Raw genomic sequence first — 26,894 nt, forward strand, 5'->3', positions numbered from 1 at the left:
ACTGCGCACACAATTCACAAACACAGAAAATAATTTTTTTTTTGGTTTGGACTGGAGTGTACTTTGGGGGTTACAGCACCCTTTAACGGTCAAGCCAGCCGGCCCTTTACTTATGACACAGGCACACGCTTGGCACTACTTTGTTGATACTCGTGCGGCTACTGCGCACACAATTCACAAACACAGAAAATAATTTTTTTTTGGTTTGGACTGGAGTGTACTTTGGGGGTTACAGCACCCTTTAACGGTCAAGCCAGCCGGCCCTTTACTTATGACACAGGCGCACGCTTGGCACTACTTTGTTGATGCACGTGCGGCTACTGCGCACACAATTCACAAACACAGAAAATAATTTTTTTTTTGGTTTGGACTGGAGTGTACTTTGGGGGTTACAGCACCCTTTAACGGTCAAGCCAGCCGGCCCTTTACTTATGACACAGGCGCACGCTTGGCACTACTTTGTTGATGCACGTGCGGCTACTGCGCACACAATTCACAAACACAGAAAATAATTTTTTTTTTGGTTTGGACTGGAGTGTACTTTCGGGGGTTACAGCACCCTTAACAGTCAAGCCAGCCGGCCCTTTACTTATGACACAGGCGCACGCTTGGCACTACTTTGTTGATGCACGTGCGGCTACTGCGCACACAATTCACAAACACAGAAAATATTTTTTTTTTTGGTTTGGACTGGAGTGTACTTTCGTGGGTTACAGCACCCTTAACGGTCAAGCCAGCCAGGCCTTTACTTATGACACAGGCGCACGCTTGACACTACTTTGTTGATGCACGTGCGGCTACTGCGCACACAATTCACAAACACAGAAAATAATTTTTTTTTGGTTTGGACTGGAGTGTACTTTCGGGGGTTACAGCACCCTTTAACGGTCAAGCCAGCCGGCCCTTTACTTATGACACAGGCGCACGCTTGGCACTACTTTGTTGATGCACGTGCGGCTACTGCGCACACAATTCACAAACACAGAAAATATATTATTTTTTTAGCACTTGGGGGGAGCACCCCTGATGGACAGAGCACCCCCTGGACAACACTACAGCACCCCTTTAGGACTGGGACACTGCACAGGACTTTGGAGTGGACACAGCCCCTATGGAGAACTGACTGCACAACACAGTCCAGCCAGCCCCTATGGACTTTGAAGTAGTGGACACAGCCCCTATTAACAACAGCAGCACAGCACAACACAGCCAGCCCCTATGGACTTTGAAGTAGTGGACAACAGCAGCACTACACTACACTACACTACACAGCCCTAACTCCCACCCTCCCTCTTCACTGTCCACAGGCGAGTGAGAAAATGGCGCCGACGCGGGTACCTTATATTGGATCCAAAACCCGCGAGACTCGGAAGGCGGGATGATGACGTTTTGCCTCGATTTCAGATCCGAGTCAGGCTTGAAAAGTCGAGCCTGACTCGGATTGGACTCGGATCGGGGGGGCTCGGGGGGGTTCGGATTTCAGAAATCCGAACCCGCTCACCCCTAATATATATATATCTACAGTCATAAAGCAAATATCCTGCACAAGAGCTGATGAGGGAGGACAAGCCAACCAGCCTAACGTCAGGCCGCATTCGTCATAATCCTTCATACACAAAGCGTGGACACCGGAATCAGCTTCAAACCCTCCACTCCATTGGCCGTCATGCCTCGGCTCTCTTCTGGTTGGCCTCCTCCCAGTGACTCCAGTAGTGAGGAGTAAATAATAAAGCCATAGCTCACCTGCAGGCAAGTCCTGTGGAACCAGGTGTTTTTGCAGCAGGGGCTCTTAATCACATCATATGCAGGGGTGGGGGTCAGCTCCTCCAGGCATATGGTACATGCACTTACTCCGTCCTGTACCGCAGCCTTCTGAACAGGCCGATGCCTTGAGCAAAATGATCTGCAGGGAAACAAATAATACAGAATAAATTGTGAGAAGTTCAAACAAAAAAAACCACTGTAACGGAACATACATACATAGCGTAATCACACGCCAAGACATAGTTGGCGTGCTAATGCCTTGCCGTGCGATCGCCTGCCTTGCTGGATTTGCATACGCCGGCTGTGTGCGAACACATCTAGCAAGCGAGTCTGAATCGAGCCCTGTATACCTAGAAGCAAATGGATTACTCACGGAAACTCCTTGAAGTACTGGAATATAAATTCCTTTTCCTGGCCACAGGGGAAGTGCACGGTCTCAGTGCAGCCCTTGCTGCTGCAGTGTACGGAGGCACCCGTCCTCTTGCACACTGTGCAGGGCTGCAAAACGTGATTAACTAATTACAATACTGAGCAAAACAGGTTCCCCACTATAAATAACCTTTGTTCTAGACTCCTTTACTTCCTAATAATAGAACAGTCACTGTATATAACACTCAAGTATAGCCAGGTTCTCTGCAAGCCATCTTAGTGGGAGACATAGAAAATAGCTCCTCTAAGGCTTCCAATCAAGCTGCTGCGGCCGATCTACAGAGAGAGCTATGGCACGTTAATCTTTCTTCTTTCTTTTTTTTATTTTAGTGAAGTGCAAGTGCATGTCTGAGCTTCCAGTCCTCTGTGCATTCAGGAACCGGCAAGCTGGATCACACATGTGCATTTAGCAGCACACTGGCTTGAGGAAGCAGAAAGATCTGCATTACCGCTGACAGGTGGTATCACTCATTTGCTCCCAAAGACTATTTGGGGAATTGCGTTAGACTAGCTACAACCCTCACCTCCTCCCCCGTTTCTTTCCACAAGCACCCACTGTCTGCTCTGCATCCAAATACTCACTACGACCACAGTCGGTAAACCATCAGAACACATGAACAGTAAAAAAAACATAATGGCCAACTGCGCCAATACCTGCAATGCATCCACCTCTGAATTAGGTCCATACACCCAAACATTTTATATAAATAAGACTCCCCAGATTCTGTCGGCCACCTTGGGAAAACACTTCTGATTGGCTGAATGGCTTTTGACCTTCCTGGTCACTGCAGTTCCACAGTAATTCTGCACCATGGCTCCAAGTGGAGCCGTTCTCACTGCAGCATCACAAAGCTGTTTATTTTATTCTCTGTGGATTATCAGGGAATAGAGTAAACTCCCAATTAGGCCCAATATGTGTCATTCAGTTCTCTCGTGACTTCCTTAGTGCCGGTTACATGACATGAGAAAGTATCAGCACGATCAGCTCCTCACCTGCTCTGCCGCCCGGCTGGCTGCCTTCCGCACGTCTGGGTATAGGAAGCCATAGAAGCCTTGCCTGTCACTGACCCTCTGCAGCACACCGCTGGATAGTAACTGGATAGGAAAGAGGGGAGATGTACTTATGGCTGTCACCACTGCTGCATTATCTATAACAATTAGGAACACTTGTATCTCTAACATATGCTCCAATATAGTTTTATCATGTTTTATGCACTTAGCATGTTAATGAAACTACACAGATAACTACATATCCTTAGGGGAGGGCTCCAATAATATTTAATGCCTAAAGTTAAAAATCAAAACAAAATGTATTTTAAAATTTTTCCACCATTTTAATTAACAGAAAATATAAAATATATGGTTTAATTTGGTAGAACAATTTGTTGCTTTTATGTGGGGGGAGCAACCATACTGATCAACCCCCCCTCCCCGTGGCTTTGTGCTGGGCTGAGGGGCTTACAGCGCCATCCTCCCCAGCGCTGCAAAAAAGGGGGATTTTTTAAACCTAAGGGGGCATGGCCATGCCTCCCACAATTAGGCCACACCCTTTCCCCTGGGCTCTCTACACCCCTGCCCAAAACACCCACAAGCTCTCTCTCTGCTTCAAAGGCTCACTGTGACTGGGCTCTTATCGGCACTGGCCTCCCGGGAAGAGGAGATTTGATAAATTTGAGTAAACATTTACATTATCACCTTGCAAATATAGGGCCTGATTCAGGATGGATCGCAAGTCTGCAATCGCACGCATCCGGCCGCTGCAAAAATATGCTAATGAATGCATTCGCAATGCAATCGCAGCACTATACTCAGACGCCCACCACTTCAGTAAGCCGCCCACTTCCCAATACTTACATCCGCAATACCTATGGGAGTCTGCAAAAACATCGGTAACATAGAGTAACATCGGACCCAGACACACAGTTGTGGTAGAGCTGACCTGACTCAGAAATTGCTAAACTTCTGGTCAGTATCTAGAGCTCAGGCTGCGTACGCCATCGCAGGGGCTTCATTATACACGCCCCTGTAACAGCGTTCAAACGCACTGTCACACCTGCGTTCCTTCGACCACCCCCTTCTCTCCACCCCCACCAATAATGGTCACTTCCTGTTAATCACTGTGCGATGGGACTGCGTGCTCGTGCACTGTGATGCATACGCATGCGCAGAACGCAAACATCAGCAGGGTGCGTGTGCGTCCACAGACTTGCGTTCCAAGCTGAATCAGGCGCATAGGACAAAATGATTGTCACATTTGCATAAATATTGCAGATTGTGATAAATCTGCTCCTTACTGTGTAACAGGCTGATTTCAGCTGCTATAACTGATGCTCATCCATCATTACTTTCCATACTTACCAGGCAGTAGTGGTGGACGGTAAGCTTCTCCTTGGCGTTACGCAGGAGCTCTCCATACTTGGGCACGTCATTCTCTGCACGACCACAGAAAATGCATGCTGTGGAAGCAAGGCAAGACATTATGTATGGTGTGTTCTTCATACAAAACACAAATCACACATTAAACCAGAACAAGTACATGCAAGATAGGTGAGGGAATGTAGTTGTGAGACAGAGGGTAGAGAAGCGATGCTCGACCAGATGTGTACCCAGCTTTACTCCAGGGCTTATAGTGGTCCTGGAGAGGTGGTGGAACTCCACGCTAGTCTGACAGGTCAAAACAAGTGTGAAAACTTTTCTTTACGCACACACACACACACTTTTGTGTATAGGAAATGGTAAAGTGAATGGCTGAGGACCGCCTAGGCACTATATCATCAGTGTTATTTTTCTGCCGTGCCTCTGAGTTTTTTTATGGGGTTCCCACAAACTAGTCTATGTCACTTGGATGGCTAATGGGTTTTTGTTTGCACCACCTATTTATTGCCTTCACTTGATTCTTTCCTTATCTACTGTATATGCTGGTTTCTCTGAAATAAGGGACCTCTGAAGAATTTGAGCCTCCCTAGGCAGACAGTGTGTCTCTCTCTGTCTGTGGGACTTCTGTGCAGGGACTTGGTGGAGGTGGAACTAGTTCCACCTACCATTAGAGGTGATGGAACTCAGTTCCACCCTGTTCCTGCCCACTTTAACCCCTGCTTTACTCTATGTCAAAATTACAGATATATTATGGAAGGTTTATAAAGACTTCTGGCTCCTGTCTTACCTGGATCAGTTTCTAGCGATGAGCTTGATGCCGAATCTCTATTCGTCTTCCGCTTTCTCTTACTAAAGATAGAGATGCAAAAACAAAATTGTGATAAGCAGGGGTTAAAGTGAGCTGGAACGCGGTGGAACTGAGTTCAGTCAGTTATATTTGAAGGGAAACCAAGTCCCTCCCCTGCCCGCGGCCCTGCAGCTGAGCCCAATGCCAACCGAGTTACTCTGCCTCTGAGAGGAGTCACTAAGTGGCAAGCATCACTCCATGCCATCTGCAGTCAGTGCACAGCATCACCCCATGCCATCTGCAGTCAGCGCACAGCGTCACCCCATGCCATCTGCAGCCAGCGCACAGCGTCACCCCTTGCCATCTGCAGCCAGCGCACAGCATCACCCCATGCCATCTGCAGTCAATGCACAGCTTCACCCCATGCCATCTGCAGTCAGTGCACAGCATCACCCCACGCTGTCTGCAGTCAGTGCACAGCATCACCCCATGCCATCTGCAGTCAGCGAACAGCGTCACCCCATGCCATCTGCAGTCAGTGCACAGCGTCACCCCATGCCGTCTGCAGTCAGCGCACAGCGTCACCCCATGCCATCTGCAGCCAGTGCACAGCGTCACCCCATGCCATCTGCAGTCAATGCACAGCATCACCCCATGCCGTCTGCAGTCAGCGCACAGCATCACCCCATGCCGTCTGCAGTCAGCGCACAGCGTCACCCCATGCCGTCTGCAGTCAGTGCACAGCGTCACCCCATGCCGTCTGCAGTCAGCACACAGCGTCACCCCATGCCGTCTGCAGTCAGCACACAGCGTCACCCCATGCCGTCTGCAGTCAGCGCACAGCATGCCGTCTCCAGTCTGCTGATGTAGAGATGGACTCGCCTTTTCCCCCCAATCCATGCACTATTGTAAGCTGTGCATGCACACAAAAATCTTATGTATCTACAGCCGTGTCGGCAGAGACACATTTTAGGATTACTTCCCCTTATGGTAAAGGGGAGGTGTAATGCGACCAAAGTACAGTATGAGCGCCTTCACTTTAAAAATATGCCCCATAACGGGCGGCAGCAGAATCCAATTGGCTGAATGCATCTTGAGCATGTTTATGCCAATATACAGTAATGTTACTGTTATTATCTATATACATTATTACAGTGATATTGGTAATGGGTTTGCAGTAATAAGGCATATACTTCTGCAGCTCAGATTACATTAGTGTTCATTCTAGCACATTGTGGTCTGTATCTCAGCAGTGTGTTGCATCAGCTGAGTGTGCTGGAAGCACCAGAGCAGAGAGCGACACCCCAGGCAGGAAAGAGGAACGGCACGGGCTGTGACCTATGCAGGGTGCTACAATGAACACTATTACATTGGCCCCTGAGAACAGAATTTTGATACAGAATAAAACTGTTCCTAATATTCCAACATGACAATAACAGAACAGAAGAAATTGTTTCCTTGGATCATTTTGAATTTAGCTTTATAAGCGGATTGGACGGTTTATAATGAGGAGGATGAGGGCTGGTGCGTTTCCAGACTTATCTTAGAGAAAACTACATTAAAGAAGTTTGTGTAGAGCCAACCTGTGGCTCTACAGCTGTAGTAAAACTACAAGTCCCAGCATGCCCTGGTACAGTTTTAGCATTCCCTAATAGTGAAACTGTGGCAGGGCATGCTGGGACTTGTAGTTTCATAACAGCTGGGGAGCCACAGGTTGTCTAGGCCTGGTGTAGAGGATGAGAACGCTTGTTTAGTACTATTAAAAGAATTCAAGTGGTTTCATATGAAAAAGAAAAGAAAAAAAAAACAATTCTATGACATGGGGGTAGGAGGGGTGAGGTGCGCTCTTCCTGCTAGTAATGGTGATGGTGATGACTTGTGTGTGTTTGTTAGTGGTGTTAATTAGAATGTTTCTTCTGGTGGTGGTGATGTTTTGGGAGTGAGGAGGGTGTGATTGAGTATGGAGTAGGGGTGAGCGGGTTCGGATTTCTGAAATCCGAACCCCCCCGAGCCCCCCCAAACCGAGTCCGATCCGAGTCAGGCTCGACTTTTCCCGCCTGACTTTGATCTGAAATCGAGGCAAAACGTCATCATCCCGCCTTCCGAGTCTCGTTGGTTTTGGATCCTATATAAGGTACCCGCGTCTCACTCGGCTGTGGACAGTGAAGAGGGAGGGTGGGAGTTAGGGCTGTGTAGTGTAGTGTAGTGTAGTGCTGCTGTTGTCCACTACTTCAAAGTCCATAGGGGCTGGCTGTGTTGTGCTGTGCTGCTGTTGTTAATAGGGGCTGTGTCCACTACTTCAAAGTCCATAGGGGCTGGCTGGACTGTGTTGTGCAGTCAGTTCTCCATAGGGGCTGTGTCCACTCCAAAGTCCTGTGCAGTGTCCCAGTCCTAAAGGGGTGCTGTAGTGTTGTCCAGGGGGTGCACTGTCCATCAGGGGTGCTCCCCCCAAGTGCTAAAAAAATAATATATTTTCTGTGTTTGTGAATTGTGTGCGCAGTAGCCGCACGTGCATCAACAAAGTAGTGCCAAGCGTGCGCCTGTGTCATAAGTAAAGGGCCGGCTGGCTTGACCGTTAAAGGGTGCTGTAACCCCCAAAGTACACTCCAGTCCAAACCAAAAAAAAAATTATTTTCTGTGTTTGTGAATTGTGTGCGCAGTAGCCGCACGTGCATCAACAAAGTAGTGCCAAGCGTGCGCCTGTGTCATAAGTAAAGGGCTGGCTGGCTTGACCGCTAAAGGGTGCTGTAAACCCCAAAGTACACTCCAGTCCAAACCAAAAAAAAATTATTTTCTGTGTTTGTGAATTGTGTGCGCAGTAGCCGCACGTGCATCAACAAAGTAGTGCCAAGCGTGCGCCTGTGTCATAAGTAAAGGGCCGGCTGGCTTGACCGTTAAAGGGTGCTGTAACCCCCGAAAGTACACTCCAGTCCAAACCAAAAAAAAAATAATTTTCTGTGTTTGTGAATTGTGTGCGCAGTAGCCGCACGTGCATCAACAAAGTAGTGCCAAGCGTGCGCCTGTGTCATAAGTAAAGGGCCGGCTGGCTTGACCGTTAAGGGTGCTGTAACCCCCGAAAGTACACTCCAGTCCAAACCAAAAAAAAAATTATTTTCTGTGTTTAGCCGCATGTATATATCAAATTGATATAACATAAATGGAGGACCAAACTTTCTCCGATAAAAATAAAATAGAGAAAGATCAAGAACCACTTCCTCCTAGTGCTGAAGCTGCTGCCACTAGTCATGACATAGACGATAACATGCCTTCAACGTCGTCTGCCAAGGCCGATGCCCAATGTCATAGTAGAGGGCACATACAATCCCAAATGGCAAAGTTCAGGAAAATGACCTTGAAAAAGACATTTAAATCAGCTGAAGAGAAACGTAAACTTGCCAATATGCCATTTACGACACGGAGTGGCAAGGAACGGCTAAGGTCAATCCCTAGTATGTTCATGACTAGTGGTTCAGCTTCACATGACGATGGAAGCCCTCCTCCCACTAAAAAAATCAAAAGAGTTATGCTGGCAAAAGCACAGCGAAGAACTGTGCTTTCTAAGAAGATATCACAAATCCCCAAGGAGAGTCCAAGTGTGGTGGTGGTGGTTGCGATGCCTGACCTTCCCAGCACTGGACGGGAAGAGGTGGCTCTTTCCACCATTTGCACGCCCCCTGCAAGTGCAGAAAGGAGCACCCACAGTCCACTTGCTGATATGCAAATTGAAGATGTCACTGTTGAAGTACAACAGGATGAGGATACTGGTGTAGCTAGCGCTGAGGAGGAAGTTGGCGAGGAGGATTCTGATGGTGATGTGGTTTGTTTAAATCAGGCTCCGGGGGAGACAGTTGTTGTCCGTGGGATGAAAAAGCCCATCACGGTCATGCCTGGGCAGAAGACCAAACATTCCACCTCTTTGGTCTGGCAATATTTCTATCCAAATCCGGACAACAACTGTCTTGCCATATGTACCATATGTAAAGGTGAAATAAGTAGGGGTAGGGACGTCAACCACCTAGGAACATCCTCCCTTATACGGCACCTGCAGCGCGTTCATAAAAAGTTACTGTCAAGTTCAGAAACTTTGGCTAAGACCGTAAGCAGTCCAGGGACACCTAAATCCCGTTGTCCTGTTGTATCCAAGTGCCTGCAAACCACACCGTCAACTCCCTCCTCGTCAATTTCCTCCTTAGTCAGGATCGGAAGTAGTCCTGCAGGCCATGTCACTGGCATGACTGACTCTCCTATCTGGGATTCCTCCGGAGGATCCTGCATTGCTACGCCTACTGCTGCCGCTGCTGCTGTTGCTGCTGCTGGGAGTCGTTCATCATCCCAGAGAGGAAGTAGGAACACCACTACTTTTACTAAACAATTGACCCTCCAACAGTCCTTAGCGAGGAGGATGAAGTACGACAGCAGTCATCCTGAAGCAAAACGTATAACTGAGGTCTTGACTGCTATGTTGGTGTTAGACGTGCGTCCGGTATCCGCCATTAGTGCAGTGGGATTTAGACAATTGATGGAGGTAGTGTGTCCCCGGTTCCAAATCCCGTCTAGATTCCACTTCACTAGGCAGGCGATACAGAGACTGTACAGAAACGTCAGAAAAAGTGTCCTCAGTGTCCTGAAAAATGCCGTTGTACACAATGTCCACTTAACCACGGACATGTGGACAAGTGGAACAGGGCAGACTAAGGACTATATGACTGTGACAGCACACTGGGTAGATGTATCACCTTACGCAGCAACAGCAGCAGCGTCACCAGTAGCAGCATCTCAGAAACGCCAGCTCGTTACAAGGCAGGCTACGCTGTGTATCACTGGTTTCAGTAAGAGGCACACCGCCGACAACCTCTTAGAGAAACTGAGGGAAATCATCGCCCAGTGGCTTACCCCACTTAGACTCTCCTGGGGATTTGTGATATCTGTCAACACCACCAATATTGTGCGGGCATTACATCTGGGCAAATTCCAGCACGTCCCATGTTTTGCTCACACAATAAACTTGGTGGTGCAGAATTTTCTGAAAAGCGACAGGGGCGTGCAGGAGACGCTTTGGGTGGCCCGAAAAATTTCTGGCCACTTTCGCCATTCAGCGACTGTGTGCCGAAGACTGGAGCGCCAGCAAACACTCTTGAACCTGCCCCGCCATCACCTGAAGCAAGAGGTTGTGACGCGGTGGAACTCAACCCTCTATATGCTTCAGAGGATGGAGGAGCAGCAAAAGGCCATACAAGCCTATACATCCACCTATGACATAGGCAAAGGAGGGGGTATGCACCTGACTCAAGCACAGTGATGAATGATTTCCGTGTTGTGCAAGGTTCTCCAGCCCTTCGAACTTGCCACACGTGAAGTCAGTTCAGACACTGCCAGCTTGAGTCAGGTCATTCCCCTCATCAGGCTTTTGCAGAAGCAGCTGGAGAAAGTGAAGGAGGAGCTAAGACGGAGCGATTCCGCTCGGCATGTGGGACTTGTGGATGAAGCCCTTCATTCGCTTTGCCAGGATTCCAGGGTGGTCAATCTGTTGAAATCAGACCACTACATTTTGGCCACCGTGCTCGATCCTAGGTTTAAAGCCTATGTGGTGTCTCTCTTTCCGGCCGACACAAGCCTGCAGAGGTGCAAAGACCTGCTGGTGAACACACTGTCAGCTGAAGCGGAACGTGACACGTCAACGGCTCCTTCTTCATTTTCTCCCGCAACTGGGGCTGCCAGGAAAAAACTTAGGTATCCTAAGCAACCCGCTGGCGGTGATGCAGGGCAGGCAGGACCAAGTTTGGACATCTGGTCCGGACTGAAGGACCTGGCAACAATTTCTGACATGTCTACTGTCACTGCATATGATACTGTCACCATTGACAGAATGGTGGAGGATTACATCGGTGACAGCATCCAAGTAGGCATGTCAGACAGTCCATACCTGTACTGGCAGGAAAAAGAGGCAATTTGGAGGCCCCTGTACAAACTGGCTCTATTTTACCTGAGTTGCCCCCCCTCCAATGTGTACTCCGAAAGAGTGTTTAGTGCAGCCGGGAACCTTGTCAGCGAAAGGCGTAGGAGGTTGCTACCACAGAATGTGGAGAAGATGATGTTCATCAAAATGAATTATCAGCTCTTCCAGGGAGACCAGCCTCCAGAAAGTACAGAGGGTCCTGTGGTGGTGGATTCAAGTGGGGACGAGTTAATACTTTGTGAGGATGAGGATGTACACACTGAAGAGGGTGAGGAATTGGTGGATGAGGAGGATGAGGATGACATCTTGCCTCCGTAGAGCCAGTTTGTGCAGGGACACATTAATTGCCAGCTTGTTTTGTGGGGGCCCAAACGAACCAATCATTTCAGCCACAGTTGTGTGGCAGACCCTGGCGCTGAAATGATTGATTTGTTAAAGTGTGCATGTCCTGTTTATACAACATAAGGGTGGGTGGGAGGGCCCAAGGACAATTCCATCTTGCACCTCTTTTTTTTCTTTGCATTATGTACAGTTTGGGGCCTAGTTTTTCTAACTGCCATCCTGTCCGCCACTGCAGTGTCACTCCTAGATGGGTCACGTGTTTGTGCCGCCCACTCGTGTCGCTTAGCATAGTCATCCAGCTACCTCGGTGCAACCTTTTGGACATAAAAACACTATTGTGAGGTGTGAGGTGTTCAGAATAGACTGGAAATGAGTGGAAATTAAGGTTATTGAGGTTAATAATAGCATAGGAGCAGAAAAACCTACAGATTCTGTGATTTTAGCTGTTTTTATGGTTTTTAAAAAAAAAATACAGATCCAAAACACAAAACCCAGAACCCAAAACACGGAAGGGTGGTTTTGGCAAAACCAATCCAGATCCAAAACACAAAGAAAGATCTAGATCCAAAACCAAAACACAAAACACGAAAAGTGGCCGGTGCACACCCCTAGTATGGAGTGTAGTTTGGAGTAATGTGAAAAGGGGAATGGAATAGTATCAAAATGAGGCCAGCGAGACACAGTAATTTTGGGCAAAATCTTTTATTGAGTAGTCACAATGCTGCTCTGTTAAGATCCCGGGCAGGTGGGTGGGGTTCAGTGATGAGTGGTGATGAGACTGGGGAGGTAGGTGGACCCTTTTAGGGGGCTCCTTCCCGTGCGGTTCAGTGACCTTGCACGTCATCCCTGCTGGACCTATGGTCGACAGTCTAGGAAGTCTTGGGGGGGTGGGGAGATTTGCAGAGTGGGTTGGAACACCTGTGCGGCGTCCCGCGTGTTGGTGTGAGTCTTGGCAGTACTTACCTACCGGTAGGTTTTTTGTTATGGTGATGTAGGTCGACGTTGCGGCCGTTGCAGATAGGTTGGAAGCTGCAGGTTTGTTGGTGAGCTGGATCAGCGTGTTGCTGGTGTGCTGCAAGTGCACGGCTGTTCTGATTGGTCTGCGGAGGTCAGCGACCGGAGTATGCAGCTGAAATTGGCTCTTGGTCGTGCCGCTCCACACCTCTTGCTCCAAACCACCAGCGGCACGACCAAGATCCGATTTCGGCTGCATACTCCGGTCGCTGACCTCTGCAGACCAATCAGAACAGCCGTGCACCTGCAGCACACCAGCAACACGCTGATCCAGCTCACCAACAGACCTGCAGCTTCCAACCTATCTGCAACGGCCGCAACGTCGACCTACATCACCATAACAAAAAACCTACCGGTAGGCAAGTACTGCCAAGACTCACACCAACACGCGGGACGCCGCACAGGTGTTCCAACCCACTCTGCAAATCCCCCCACCCCCCCAGACTTCCTAGACTGTCGACCATAGGTCCAGCATGGGTGACGTGCAAGGTCACTGAACCGCACGGGAAGGAGCCCCCTAAAAGGGTCCACCTACCTCCCCAGTCTCATCACCACTCATCACTGAACCCCACCCACCTGCCCGGGATCTTAACAGAGCAGCATTGTGACTACTCAATAAAAGATTTTGCCCAAAATTACTGTGTCTCGCTGGCCTCATTTTGATCCTATTCCATTCCCCTTTTCACATTACTCCAAACTACACTCCATACCCAATCACACCCTCCTCACTCCCAAAACATCACCACCACCAGAAAAAACATTCTAATTAACACCACTAACAAACACACACAAGTCATCACCATCACCATTACTAGCAGGAAGAGCGCACCTTACCCCCCCTACCCCCATACGTTTTCAGTGCGGGAAAGGTACTCCCACACAAAGGTGCAGCACCCCAAACCACAACACACCACCCCCTGGTCAACGAGAGCGCAGTTCTACTGCCCATCTTCATAAATTCTATGACATGCTATTATGTAATCGATTGATTTGATATTCTATTTTTTTTAAACAAGTTTTGTAATTTTAATTTTCTATGGTGTTTTAATAAAACAACCTATTACAAAACATAATAATAATAACAATCCCCAGAAAAACAAACAAACAGTGAAACATTAAAGTATCTCAGCTTCTGGGCCTGATTCAGAGCCGCCCGTAAGCGGCCGCTCGTTCGCTCCGAGCGATGTTCGCACAACTGCGCATGCGTATGGGTTGCAATACGCATTCGCGAACCAGTCATTGCGGTCGGAAATTGTGTGCTCGCAAAATAGCGAATGCCTGCTAATTTGAGTGACAGAATGAGGCGTTTGTGGGTGGTAACAGGGGAAGGTGCTTGAAAACGGGGAGTGGTGATCCGAACGCAGGCGTGCCAAACGGTCAAAACGGGCATTTTAAGGGTGTGCATAATTAACAAAGCAGCGTCATCGGCCACGTCACTTGGTTCTCTTTTAGCCTGAACTGCTCGCATGATTGCGGTAGGAAAATCCTACCACAAGCCTTTCGATGTACTCGATTAATCTAATAAATAGCGGAGATGACGTAGGATGCGAGCGCCCAGGGGGCGTTTTTTACAAAATAGCGAGCGCATGTTTCGTTCACTCGTTCAGACATAGAGGCGTCAACAGACTGCAAAGAGCGAGCGCTCTATTTAAATATCCAGCTCCTTTTTCTGAACGAGCGAGCGCAAATAGCGTCTGGCTCTGAATCAGGCCCTCTTTTTCAAAGAATTTGAAGCACAATTATAAGTTAATCACTTTTGGAAGCTATCAATGTTTGTGTAATTAGTCACAGTATTGATGTACTTAGAGAAATAAACTAGCTATAATAGGTGTTCCACATAATTGTAAATCTGATCATAAATATTACATTTGTAACAATTAAATCCCTATTTTTAAAAACACAGCACAGACAGTCACTTACCTAGACGAGGCCATGACGCCTCACATTTAGTCTTACAGCCTCTCAGATGCTTCTCCAGTAGTAGAATTAGAGAAAAATGCGCTTTATAATAAAAATGATGCAACTTGCTAGGATTCTGTAACTATAATGCAAGTCTCTGCTGAGGGTGAGCCTCACTGGCTGTCCTGTGTTATGACATAACTGGCCACTGTGACATCACTGACTTGCATAACCATGGCAGGCCAGATAGCTGACACAGGGTCTCCATCATGCACATGCAGGGGCTCCATCAGAGGCCGGACTGCCTGGGGGCCCGCTGTGGCCAGAAACACAGCCTAATTCCTCTGTACTGGGCCCCATATTTCTTTGCGCACATGTACCTGCTGCCCGGATCACTAGTTCTCTCAAACCAAAGAGAGTCATTCTGGGGCAATAGTGAGCTCCTTGTAATAATAAGCAAAGATAAATTAGGGCAAATCCATGAACTTAAAGTTTTCTTTCTGAAGTTATTACCACTTAGTGTAGCCCCATGTACTCTATTAATGCACATTCACATAATACTCTGCAATAAGCCTGTTTACAAAATTTGCTGACTTCTGAGGGGGCAGACAGGTTGGCTCAGCAGGGGGGAGGGTCCCACAGGAAAACACCCCCTACCCATAGCCTAACCCTCCCCAGGCAGGTGCCTAACCCTAATCTCCTCCTGGGGCCCCTAAAACTAACCCTCACACACTGCGGCTAACAGCTTACCTTCGTTCGGGAACCCGGATGTCGGGAATTCATCATCGGGCTAAAGATAGGTGTCAGCCTATCTTTAGTCCCGAGCCGGCTTTGACGGCCGGCTTCCCAGGCGCTGGTAAATTAACTACATCTTTTTTGTAGCCTAAACAGGATGAACATTTTGTAGTACTGTGATACAGGTTGAGTCTCCCATATCCAAAATGCTTGGGACCAGGGGTATTTTGGATAACGCAATATTTTCCTGTATTTTGGAATAATTGCATATCATAATGAAATATCTTGGGAATGGGACCCCAATATACACACATAATGCATTTATGTGTGTACAGCCTGCAGGTAATTTTCTACAATATTTTAAATCATTTTGTGGCTCAAGCTAAGTTTGTGAAGAAATGAAATTCATTTATGTTTCATATACGCCTTATACACAGAGCCTGAAAGTTATTTTATACAATACTTTTAATAATTGTGCCTTAGACAAAGTTTGTGTACATTGAACCATCAAAAATCAAAGGTTTCATTATCACAGTCATGCCAAAATAATTCCATATTTCGGAATATACCGTATTTTGGAATATTTGGATATGGGAGACTCAACCTGTAATTGAAAATATAGGGCCCGATGCAAAGTTCACTGCAAATATCCTGTATTTGCTACGACGTTATGTACACAGAAATAAATATGTATATTCATCCATATACAGACTTGTATGTATCAGGTGATTCGCTTGCTCCGTAGGCTCGGTTTACTACTCATCATTATCACCAGGGTCTATTTAACACCTAACAATTTGTGTTTAACTCAAATAAACATTTTTCTTCTGCCTAAATGTATTTTATTGTATTAAAAGCAATATACTTTTTTCCAATGGGATGCAGTTAAAATACAGACCGGGGGATGCTGGTGGTCAGAATACCAGCGCCGGAATTCCGACACCTGTCAGAATCCCGGAGCTGGCATCCCGACTGCCGGAATCCCGAAGGTAAGTACCCGGGTTAAGGAGAAGGTTAGCGTTAGGATTAGGGGTTAGGATTTAGGCACTAGGGGGAGTGTTAGAGTTAGGCACTATGGGGGGAGGGTTAGCTTTAGGGTGCGGGAAGGGAGAAGTTAGGTTTAGGTACATGGCGGGGAGGTTAATGTTAAGCATCGGGGAGGGAGGGTTAGGGTAGGGAGAAGGGGAGGGTTGGCATACCGACCAACAAAGTGTGGGTATTCTAACCCTGTCAGGATGCTGGCATCGGGATTCTGACCGCTGGGATCCCAAACGCCGGCATCCCGTACCCATCCCCTTCAGATATCAGGTAATCTTTATTAATGTTTGTAGCTAAACATAACATCTGCTTTCTACAGTAGTTTTGATACAATGATTTCAAAAGTAAAGTTAGCTTGCTGGTTCTGACATTTATTCCTAGTAAATATGTTGTAGACACTGCAAAACAATCGGTACTGTGACAAAAAAACACTGAAAGATTGTCAACGGGAGATCTATATGCCCATATAGACATTAGCTTCTGTGGATGACACAAGCTGAGCCCTGATTGCCAGACAACCTGTGAGAGACTGATAAAGGGTATGTCAGTCTCTGTAGTCAGTCTCTCACTGCCTGGGGAACAGGTAAGAGGCCTGTTGACAGACTCTGTGATTATTGAATGTAAGTGCTGTGCTAAAGACTTCTGTTTTGTGAGAGGGATGTTTGGGCCCTCCATTTCGAGAGAGGGAATCATTTTGTTTTGTTAGAGCCAGACAGACAAGATTTACTTTTATGTTTTGTTTATTTTTGTGCTGTTAATAAAACTAGCTGCGGTTACCTGTACTGAGGCCATAGACTGGTGTACTACTACTTGGCTGCTGCATGATAAGTGTGACGTTTTATCCCAGGAGACGGCACCTTTACCCTGATCTGGCTACAGTACATTTAATCATGTATGGCAGGACTGCCCCAGGTTTCTTATTTTCGGGACAAGATATCTAACCTCATACACTAGTTAATTTCCTTGGACTTCACTATTGACTATCTTGTTATGTTACTGTTGCCTGATTCAGAGGTGGACACAATGTCGTTGTTTGTGCAGTTGAGCAATAATTCTCTACTGCACATGCTCGAAAAGTCCTGGAAACCCTACCACTGAGTGTTCGCAGAAACTGCTGTTGCTTGCGGGATGCTTCCATTTGAGCTGGCTGCAGAAAGCCATGAGTGTTCCTGGGAAGTGACTAGGCGGCGGCCTGAAATGAATGCAAAAATGTTCATCTCATGGGCATGTTATGGGAGTGTCACGGATGAGTCAGTGAATGTGGCTGCATTCTCAAACACAGAGCTGTAGACACAGAGGCCATTTTTAGAGAAAGTTCAGTAGGAGACACTGCGCCAGCCAGTATGTTAATGTAAGTATCAATGGTGATTGCAATGGTGCCCAAAAGTGGAGAGTCCATCTGTGGATTTGCACCCTTACCCTGATCTTGCATACATGGTGAAGAATGCGAGTATTTCCTACTGGAACAGCTGGGAGCCTCCCAAAATTCGAGTGGCGCTCCCAGCAACCCAGAAAAGTGGGCAAGTCTCCCAGATGGCCACGGGAATGCTCCAGGCATTGGCAGCGGGACTTACCAACCTCCTGCGCCCAGCTTAAACACCATAATCAAGCCCCAACACTGCAAAGCACTGCCGTGGACACCATCTTAAATCTGGCCTTGTGTGCTAACACATGATGATATTAAAATGAACCTCTATATATCCCTGCCTGTACCTTCTAAAATCCATCCTATAATCCTCTAAGGATGACGCTAATTTGCATACGCAGTCATTCAATAAATAGAGACACCAGACTCAGAACATGTGGTTCCGAAGCACAAAGTATTATTCAAGTAAAAGTAGAGTCAGTTACACGCTATGATCTGTGTACAATTTAGCGCAAAGGAATTATACAGACCCCAAGTACAGTATACATACGCATGCACTCTGGACCAGATCCCGGCATTCAGAAAGAAAACCTCCGTCTATTAGCATTCAGCAAGAAGACTAAAGACCCAGTGTTTGAGCACACATGTTTATACCCCCCCAGAATAGACAGGACAATAGAGAAGTTTCTTGCTTATGCCATTGGTTCCCATGGGGGAACCATCTGTTACAGAGCGTTTAACAGGCTGCTTCAAATAGACTCAACCCAGCCTCCAACAACTAGGGGTCTCTGCCCACCCGCCCCCTAACAGTCATCCTAACAGTTGTTCATAAAATATACATTTTGTTGTTTGAAGTCTCTGTGATCCATAACTCGAGAATGCATGATGCAATCTCCCCACCGATTACACTGGAATACTGTGGAAAGAGTACGTATCAATACAAAACCAAACGCGGCTGTCTTAACATGTATAAAACCTTAGTTATCAAATATCTTTATTTCTCAGCATTTAAACTAATTGAACCAATTTAAATCATATACTTTAAAGCTTTTTAAACCTTATGTGTGAATATGTAATGTGTGAGTATTCGGGGTTTGATATAAAGACGTATTAATGTGTGTATGAGGAAGGGTGCACTTAACTATCACTAAGTGAACATCTTAACAGTGTGACATGCTGAGCCAGATAGTTCCACATGCCCACTCTGTCAGCAGTCCCCCCACCTGTCCCAGGCTTCAAAAGAAAAAACTCTTTATTCTCCCAGTCTCTTGTGTGAAATGCAAATAGCCCAGCTACAAGAGACAGACCTAAGATGACACTCTAGTCTTTGAAATCATGTCATTGCAGGAAGCCTGCTAATGTAAGGTGTGTATTCGAGCCAGACCACCTGTAGTGAGAGCAGACACTGTCCAGGAAGCTTATCTACACAAGCTAGTTGTCACGTAGTCATTTGCTTTATTCAGCTAATGCAATCAATTTTGGCATACTGTAAAGTCATTTCTGAAATATATCCTTTATGATACGTAAAGTCATGAAATAGGCTTCTGGTGAATCGCTGTAACTTGCTAATAGTATTATCGCCACATGTACTAAAGTGTGAGTTTATGTAAAATGGCGCTTAGGCGGCCATCTCGCAAAATGGCGTCTTGCGGCCAGTCGCAAGATGGTGTCGCTGCGATTCAATTTTAAACTGATCGTGACTCAGCCAATAATCTAGTTTCGACAGTCCACCCTTTGATAGCGAACAACATGCTATCACAATCTGATCTTAAAATTTTATTTAGGCTTACATTTAAATATTATTTAGTGTTATTATGGGATGGCACAAGGTGGTTCTTAATCCATCAATAATGTGTCTCTGAGTGGGGTCATAAAACTACTATTATACGTACACCGCGGATCTTGGAAGATCATGTGAAAGGTGTGGGGATGCACCAGTCGTATAAAAGCAGTCTTGAAGGGGAATTGAGACTTTACATTATCTGAGGTGTTTTAAAAATAACATTTCAATAATACATTCCATGCATGGCTAAATATAATACATTAAATTATGGTATTTCCTAGCTCAGGGTTGTAATGCAGTTCTGTATTTACCTCGGTATTCATACTGGCCACTATCATAAAACAAAGATGGATTTACGAATTAAAGACTTTATATCCATGTGGATTAAATATAGACATCGAATTAAATGCGTTCATATAGACTTGAGTTTATTTATACATTTGATCTTAAACATGTAATTAACATTTTATATATTTATCCTTAATTTTATAAATTTTATACATTTTTATATGTGGCACCTTAATTACTTTTCCATCCAAAAATATGGAGGAAAAGCACATGGCTACCGCCTTTTTAACCTACTTCCTGGAGGAAGTTCCGGTTTCTAAATAAAGTTTTTTCGCTATTTAAACCACCACTGGTGGATCATATACCATCCTTGATAAAGTGCGCAAGCGCACGAAACGCGTTGGAGGTAACAGGTGGAGATCGTGGATTTTCCTTGGACTACCTATTTACAGTCAGCTGTACATGCCGCCCGTTTCTGTCTCGAGTGACGTCATCTCCAGCGGCCGATCGCGGCCAGACGGCACGAGACTACAGAGAGCTATAGCCAAGGCCAGGCTTCAGCTCTCCGACTCCCTAACCATCACCACATCCGGAACCACCCCACGTGGAGGAGACGGAGCGGTTGGCCTCAGGAAGGGTAAGGTAGGGAGAGACAGTTCACATCTACTTTTGCGTGCGAAAATGCTAGTCCTCTCCACGAAGGGATCCTCCAAAATTCTCCAAAAGGAGCTATAAACAAAATTGTTTTAACCAATTTTTATTTTTCACAGGTGCCACATTACTATTAGTCATATACACATAGCGCTCAGTATTTATTTTATTATTCTTGCCATTTCTAATTGAGCAGCTGAAAACACCAGAGCGCGGTGGTACATTTATTTCTTTACAACTCTACTTTTACATTTTCCACACTTCAACACAATAGGAACACAATGGATGCATATGCCAATTATTATGATGACAATCAGTATAAGGATTAAGAATTTGCCTATGCTGGTGATCACTTCCTGGACTCATTCCCCTAGACCTGAGAACCATTTCACTGGGTTCAGCCATGAAACCCATCCTTCTATCTTCTCCCCTACTTCAGCCACTGAAGCGTTATGGTTCTTACGAAATTCCCACTTTAGCTGCAGAATTTCATCCATCTTCCGGTCTATCACCTCCTTGGGGTCGCTGGTATCATTGGTGACATAGGTGCAACATTTTACTCCAAATTGGGTGGCTAACGTTACGCAATACCCTCCAGTAACAGCAGTTAAATAATTCAACACTAGCCTGTGTTGCACCAGTTCTTTCTTGTACACTTGCAATTCTCTCCCTGTATAACTGAATGTGTCATCGTACATCTCGGTGATATTATCTATCAATTTAGCAAGTTCCTGAATATATCTAAAATTGAATGTACCCCGAGCGATCCTGGTGGGATTCAATGCGACTAAAACTTGAAAGCCAGTTGTCTCACTGATTAACTGAGTGGCTTTATGTACGTCACCAGGTATCATATTTCTTTTGCCTCTGTGTTCATATTGTGTGTGAAGATATGGTGACGTGTGTTTTTATGTATACCCAGCATTTCAACATGTGTGAGGGTCATAACTTCTGGGACTACTCTTCTCAGGTAACACAAACCTTTGGAACTCGGGGAGAGCCATTTATACGCTTTTCTTCCACAGATGAAATATACATTATCAGGGAGAACATAAGGAATGGTATGCATCATTATCATTAAGCACATTTCCCTTGCAAAACAATCCTATTTCTGGGTCTTCCATCTGGTACATGCAAGTTTCTGGCTGTATTATTTTAGCACAATAACCATTTGGCACCTTACCAATAATTTCTTTGGTGGAACTCAATGTATACCAATAACTAAAATGTTTCCCACCAGACTTAATGGAGGGTAACAGATCATGGTTTATGGACTCATTATCAGCTCTTTGTGAGAAGGTCATCGTCTGATTATTCCCCGTCACTTCCCAACTCCCGGGTCTATTGGGGTTGGTTATGTTTAAGCACAAAAGTGATCTATCTACTTGGAATTGATGGAGTTTGAAATGAGGTGGTTTGGATGAGAGAAATTTTCCATCCAATGTTCTCCCTTTTTGCAATTCTAAAATTTCCGTGATATTCAGCGGAAATGGCACCAACCCTACGTTATGCTGTCCCTGTAGCACATGTGAACACACCCAGCAATTAGTTTGATTTAACACTTTGCCTACCATGCTATGATAATCCTCTAGAGGATACCCACCCCAGTACGGATTATATTTAGGTTGGCACCGTTGGATACAGATCTCATCAACTAGGGACCCACAAAGCTCACAAATACAGGAATCTTCAGACGATAAACCTCCACACCTTCCCTGAGTATCCGGAATGACAGCTCTCTTAAAGATAACAGTACTAAGATTGGTCAGACACTCCCCTGATTGGCATTGCACTCTTCCTGACTCCACTCCATCAGCACTGCCATCAGCTCCCGTTTCCTCAATCGGTCCCCCATCACAGACACTGGACATCCCCGAACTGACCAGGATGGTGAACAATCTAAAAAAGAATATGAAAATGAACACAGCAGGCATGTCCATTGTCACAACAAGATCTGCAAATTTCTCTCAGTTCAGGTATCTCACTACAACCTGTTCAATCCTTCCGAAACAAGCTCGTGATGGATGGGTCCACGCTATCAGCTTTGTCTCTGACTTGTTTCTCCAACGGTTGATTGACCTTTTTGCAGTGAGTGGAATGGACCCAGGTATCTCTCTCGGCCACCTTCAAAGATGTAGTACTAGTCAGCAGCACCTGGTAAGGAACCTCCCACCGATCAGTCAAACAACCTGAACGCAAGAAATTTCTGATCATTACATATTCTCCTGGTTCAACATCATGACAGTTAGTTTCAGGCATATCATTAGACAACAATTTATGTTTCTGCTGCTGTTGCTTTAACTGCTTACGCATTGATATAAGATACTTTACAGTTACCTCGTTGTTACCCTTCAGGTCTTCCTGTGGACTTATAATCAAATTAGGTTGTCTACCGAACAATATTTCAAATGGGGACAGATTCAGCGGAGGTCTAGGAGTGGTCCTTATGCTATGTAGGACCAAAGGTAATGCTTCTGGCCATGCTAGTCCAGTCTCTGCCATGATTTTACTTAGCTTATTTTTAATAGTCCCGTTCATCTTCTCTACCTTGGCACTGGCTTGCGGTCGGTAGGGGGTATGAAGTCGGCTATTAATACCCATCAGCTTACACATATTTTGAAAAACATCACCTGTGAAATGGGTACCCCTATCACTCTCGATGATTTTAGGGATACCGTACCTGCATACAAATTCCTGAACTATTTTCTTGGCAGTGAACACAGTAGTATTAGTGACCGCTGGGTAGGCCTCAACCCAGTTAGAAAATACGTCTGTGCACACTAATACATACTTAAGGTTCCTGCAGGGTGGTAATTGGATTAAATCAATTTGTATCACCTGGAAAGGTCCATCAGTCAGTGGAATGTGGGACGGTTCAGTAGGGATCGCTTTCCCTATGTTCTTTCTCAAGCAGGTCAGACAGGACATTGCTATCTTTTCTGCTTGTGAAGAAAAACCTGGTGCGCACCAGTATGCCCTTACCAACTTGCACATACCCTGTTTACCCAGATGAGTCAGGCCGTGTGCTGCCTCAGCCAGGCTGGGGTAATATGCCTTGGGGGCTATTAGCTTACCAGAGGACTCTTGCCCACATCCCTTGGACTTCCAAATGGATTTTTCCTGAATAGAACACAAATTTTGCATCTCAATTAATTTCAGCTTATCAATTGTTTGAAATGAGGTAGGGTCTCGCTGCCGCAAGCCATGGAGTGATTTTGGCTCTATCAGAGCCAAAATCACTCCCACTGACATCACTAGTGATGTCAGTGGGGCCGGCTTGAGATGGTAGGCGTTCCCATGGGAACGCCTCCATCTGGCAGGCACGCCCCCGGCACGCCCACCAACGGGGGTGTGCTGTCAATCAATATCGACAGCACGCCCCCTTTGGTGCGAGACTCAGAGCGATGGTGAGCCCGTCGCTCGCCGGGTCTCGTGCATGCGCATGACGGAGCTCCCTCCATCGTGCGCATGCACAGTGGGGAACATCGACCCGCTAGCGAGCATCCTGCCGCTCGCGAGCGGGTCTAAATGAACCCATAATTCACCTGTGTCTGTTTGTCTATGACAACTCCCATCCGTATAAAAAGTTACATCCACATTCTCTAAAGGTGTGTCATGTATGTCAGGTCTAGCAGTAAAGGTCTGATTCAGATATGTCATACAATCGTGCATATCATTATGTCTGCCGAACTCACCTCCCGCCAGCAACTCCTCTCCTTCCACCCTTTGTACATCATGTTGTACATATGGTAGGTATGTTGCTGGATTCAGCGTACTGCAATGTTTAACAGTAATATTTGCAGGAGCGATTAGAGCTAGTTCACATTTGGTGAACCTAGCCGAGGAGACGTGTCTGGTTTGAGCTGAGTTCAACAGAGCAGATACAGCATGGGGAGTGTAGACAGTCATATCATGGCCCAATACTACGTCCTCACTTTTACTCACCAAAAGAGTGGTAGCTGCTACACTTCTCAAACACGTGGGGAGTGACCTTGCCACAGTGTCCAATTGGGCACTGTAGTATGCTACGGGCCTACTGGCATCACCATGTTTTTGTGTAAGGACACCTGCAGCATAACCATCGGCTTCCGTACAATAGAAATCAAAAGGTTTTTCATAATCGGGTATTCCCAATGCAGGATCTTTCGTCAGACTATCCTTAAGATTAAGGAAAGCCTGCTCTGATTCCTCTGTGTGTATGACACGATTGGGTTTTGAGGAAGAGACTAATTCCTGTAAAGGCAAGGCCAAAATAGAAAAACCTGGTATCCACATTCTACAGTATCCACACATTCCCAAGAAGGTACGAATTTGCTTTGATTCTGCGGCAGTGTCATGTTTTGTATGGCCTGGATTCTATCTGTTGTAAGGTGTTGTAACCCCTGGGTTAGGCAGTGTCCCAAATATTTTACTCTGGATTGGCACGGCTGTAGTTTGTCCTTAGCCACCTTGTGTCCTGTTTGTGAGAGATGAAGTAACAAAAGTTTAGTATCATTCAAACATGACATAAACGAGTCAGAACATAGCAATAAATCATCCACATATTGAATTAGAAACAGATCCATTGGCAGGTTGAAAAGATTGTAAACAGTCGTGCAATGCCTGGGAGAAGATACTGGGGCTGTCTATGAAACCTTGGGGTAACCGTGTACATGTGTATTGTAAACCTCTGTATGTAAATGCTAATAGATACTGACAGTCAGGATGGAGAGGCACAGAGAATAAAGCAGAACAGAGGTCAATGACAGTGAAATGGTTTGCATTTGGTGGGATCTGCATCAAAATGACAGCTGGATTTGGCACTACAGGGAATTGGCTCTCTACTACCTTATTAACATCTCTAAGGTCTTGTACCAGCCTATAACCCCTCCCACCACTCTTCTTCACCAGGAAAAAGGGACTGTTGGCTACACTAGCTTTATTAACTAAAATTCTCTGTTGCAATAATCACTTAATTATTGGAAAAACCCCTAATTCTACCTCCTGTTTTAGTGGGTACTGGGGAATTTTTGGAGCTTGCCTACCACTTTTTAAATTTACCATTACGGGACTTACATTTGCCATTAATCCAGTGTCCTGTCCATCTTTAGTCCAAAGGGAATCTGGAATTAGGGACAACATTTCATCTACCTGTGATGGAGTTTCATTTAAAACTGTAGAGTGATATATTATCCTTTGAGGAGTGTCTAACATTATCCCGCACCTCGTATACCATTCTCTCTGGGATATCTAAAAATACACCATCAGGGGTGCAATATTTAACACATCCCATCTTACATAACAAGTCTCTGCCCAGTAGGTTAGTAGGAGCCGCAGCCGCCAGGAGAAAAGAATGCCTGGTATGCAACGGCCCAATAGTAACCTCTGTGGACTTTGTTAAAGGATAACTGTCTTGTTGGTCACCCGCAAATTAAAAGGAGATTTTATCAATGACCTGGTCGCCCCTGTGTCTACAAGAAAAGGATATTCAGTACCAGCTACATCAACCATCATGACCGGTTCTTCCCTAGTACTTCCCGTTAACCTGACTATCTGTAGACTACAGGTATGACCTGACCCCTAGCGTTGGCTACCATTCTCCAATAAAGCATTTACGGCTACAATTGGAGCTGGTGCCTGCTGAACATTTGCTGGCCTTTGTGCATATCCCTTATGGGGATATCCAGATCTTCCCTGATGTGGGGTCCCTACTCTTTTTACTGTACAGTTTCTACTTAAGTGTCCTGCTTGTTTACAGTTAAAACATGTTCGTGTATCGGGTGAAGACATGTGGTGTTGTGAGGTTTGCGCAGAGGATAAAGGTGGTGGATATGGGTAAGGATAGGGAGGGTAAGGGTATTGTAGGGGATAAGATGTTGGTGGGTAGCCTGGGACCTGTGGTTGCATCGGGTTAGTGGGATAGAGTTGTGTTTGTTGTTGTGTGGGGTTAGTGAGAGCACATACTTGTTCAGAAGTGAGTGTGTGTGCAAGTGCAAGTGTGTCTGTTGGCTGTGATGTTACCGTCATTCGCTCCAGAGCTTGTATACTGACAGCCATTAGTTTTTCGCTCTGGGCTTCTCTCTTCTTGGAGATGTTTTTATCATGTTCAATGGCGGTTTCTATGAGGGTATCTATTGTGAGTCCCCGCCAGCCAGGCTGTGAGGTCTGAACCCGAGTTTTTAAACTCTCTTTCAGATCGTCCACAAGTACTGTGACTATCATTCCCTGGTGGTGAGTGCTATCTTTAATATCCTCTATCCCAGTGTACTGGGTGATAGCCTGCAGAGCCCGATCGCAATAATCTTCTGCAGTTTCACTCTCCTTCTGCTTAATGGTGAAAATTTTGTTCCAGTTAACTACTACTGGAAAATATATAAACAATTGAGTTACAATGCGGGAAATGTTACCTTGGTTTACTTGGTCGGTTAAGGGAACGTCACCATCCAATACACAATCCGTGATAAATTTTGTCACATCGGTATTGCGT

General features: G+C 45.9%; 1 protein-coding gene across 1 annotated transcript in view; it reads right to left on the bottom strand.

The window, feature by feature from the left end:
- The window catches only part of LOC148479022 (E3 ubiquitin-protein ligase PHF7-like), a 70,634-nt gene that overhangs the window by 22,110 nt on the left and 21,630 nt on the right, over positions 1-26,894 (bottom strand). The window contains exons 8-12 of the mRNA XM_088455106.1: positions 5,357-5,418; positions 4,552-4,649; positions 3,187-3,288; positions 2,138-2,262; positions 1,744-1,903 (exon numbers count right to left, since the gene is read on the bottom strand). Coding sequence (XP_088311232.1) covers positions 1,744-1,903; positions 2,138-2,262; positions 3,187-3,288; positions 4,552-4,649; positions 5,357-5,418 — 547 coding nt within the window. The remainder of the gene's footprint in view (positions 1-1,743; positions 1,904-2,137; positions 2,263-3,186; positions 3,289-4,551; positions 4,650-5,356; positions 5,419-26,894) is intronic.

The sequence above is a fragment of the Taudactylus pleione genome, unplaced genomic scaffold (assembly GCF_031769625.1).
Source record: "Taudactylus pleione unplaced genomic scaffold, aTauple2 ptg000642l, whole genome shotgun sequence".
Taxonomy (NCBI): Eukaryota; Metazoa; Chordata; class Amphibia; order Anura; family Myobatrachidae; genus Taudactylus; species Taudactylus pleione.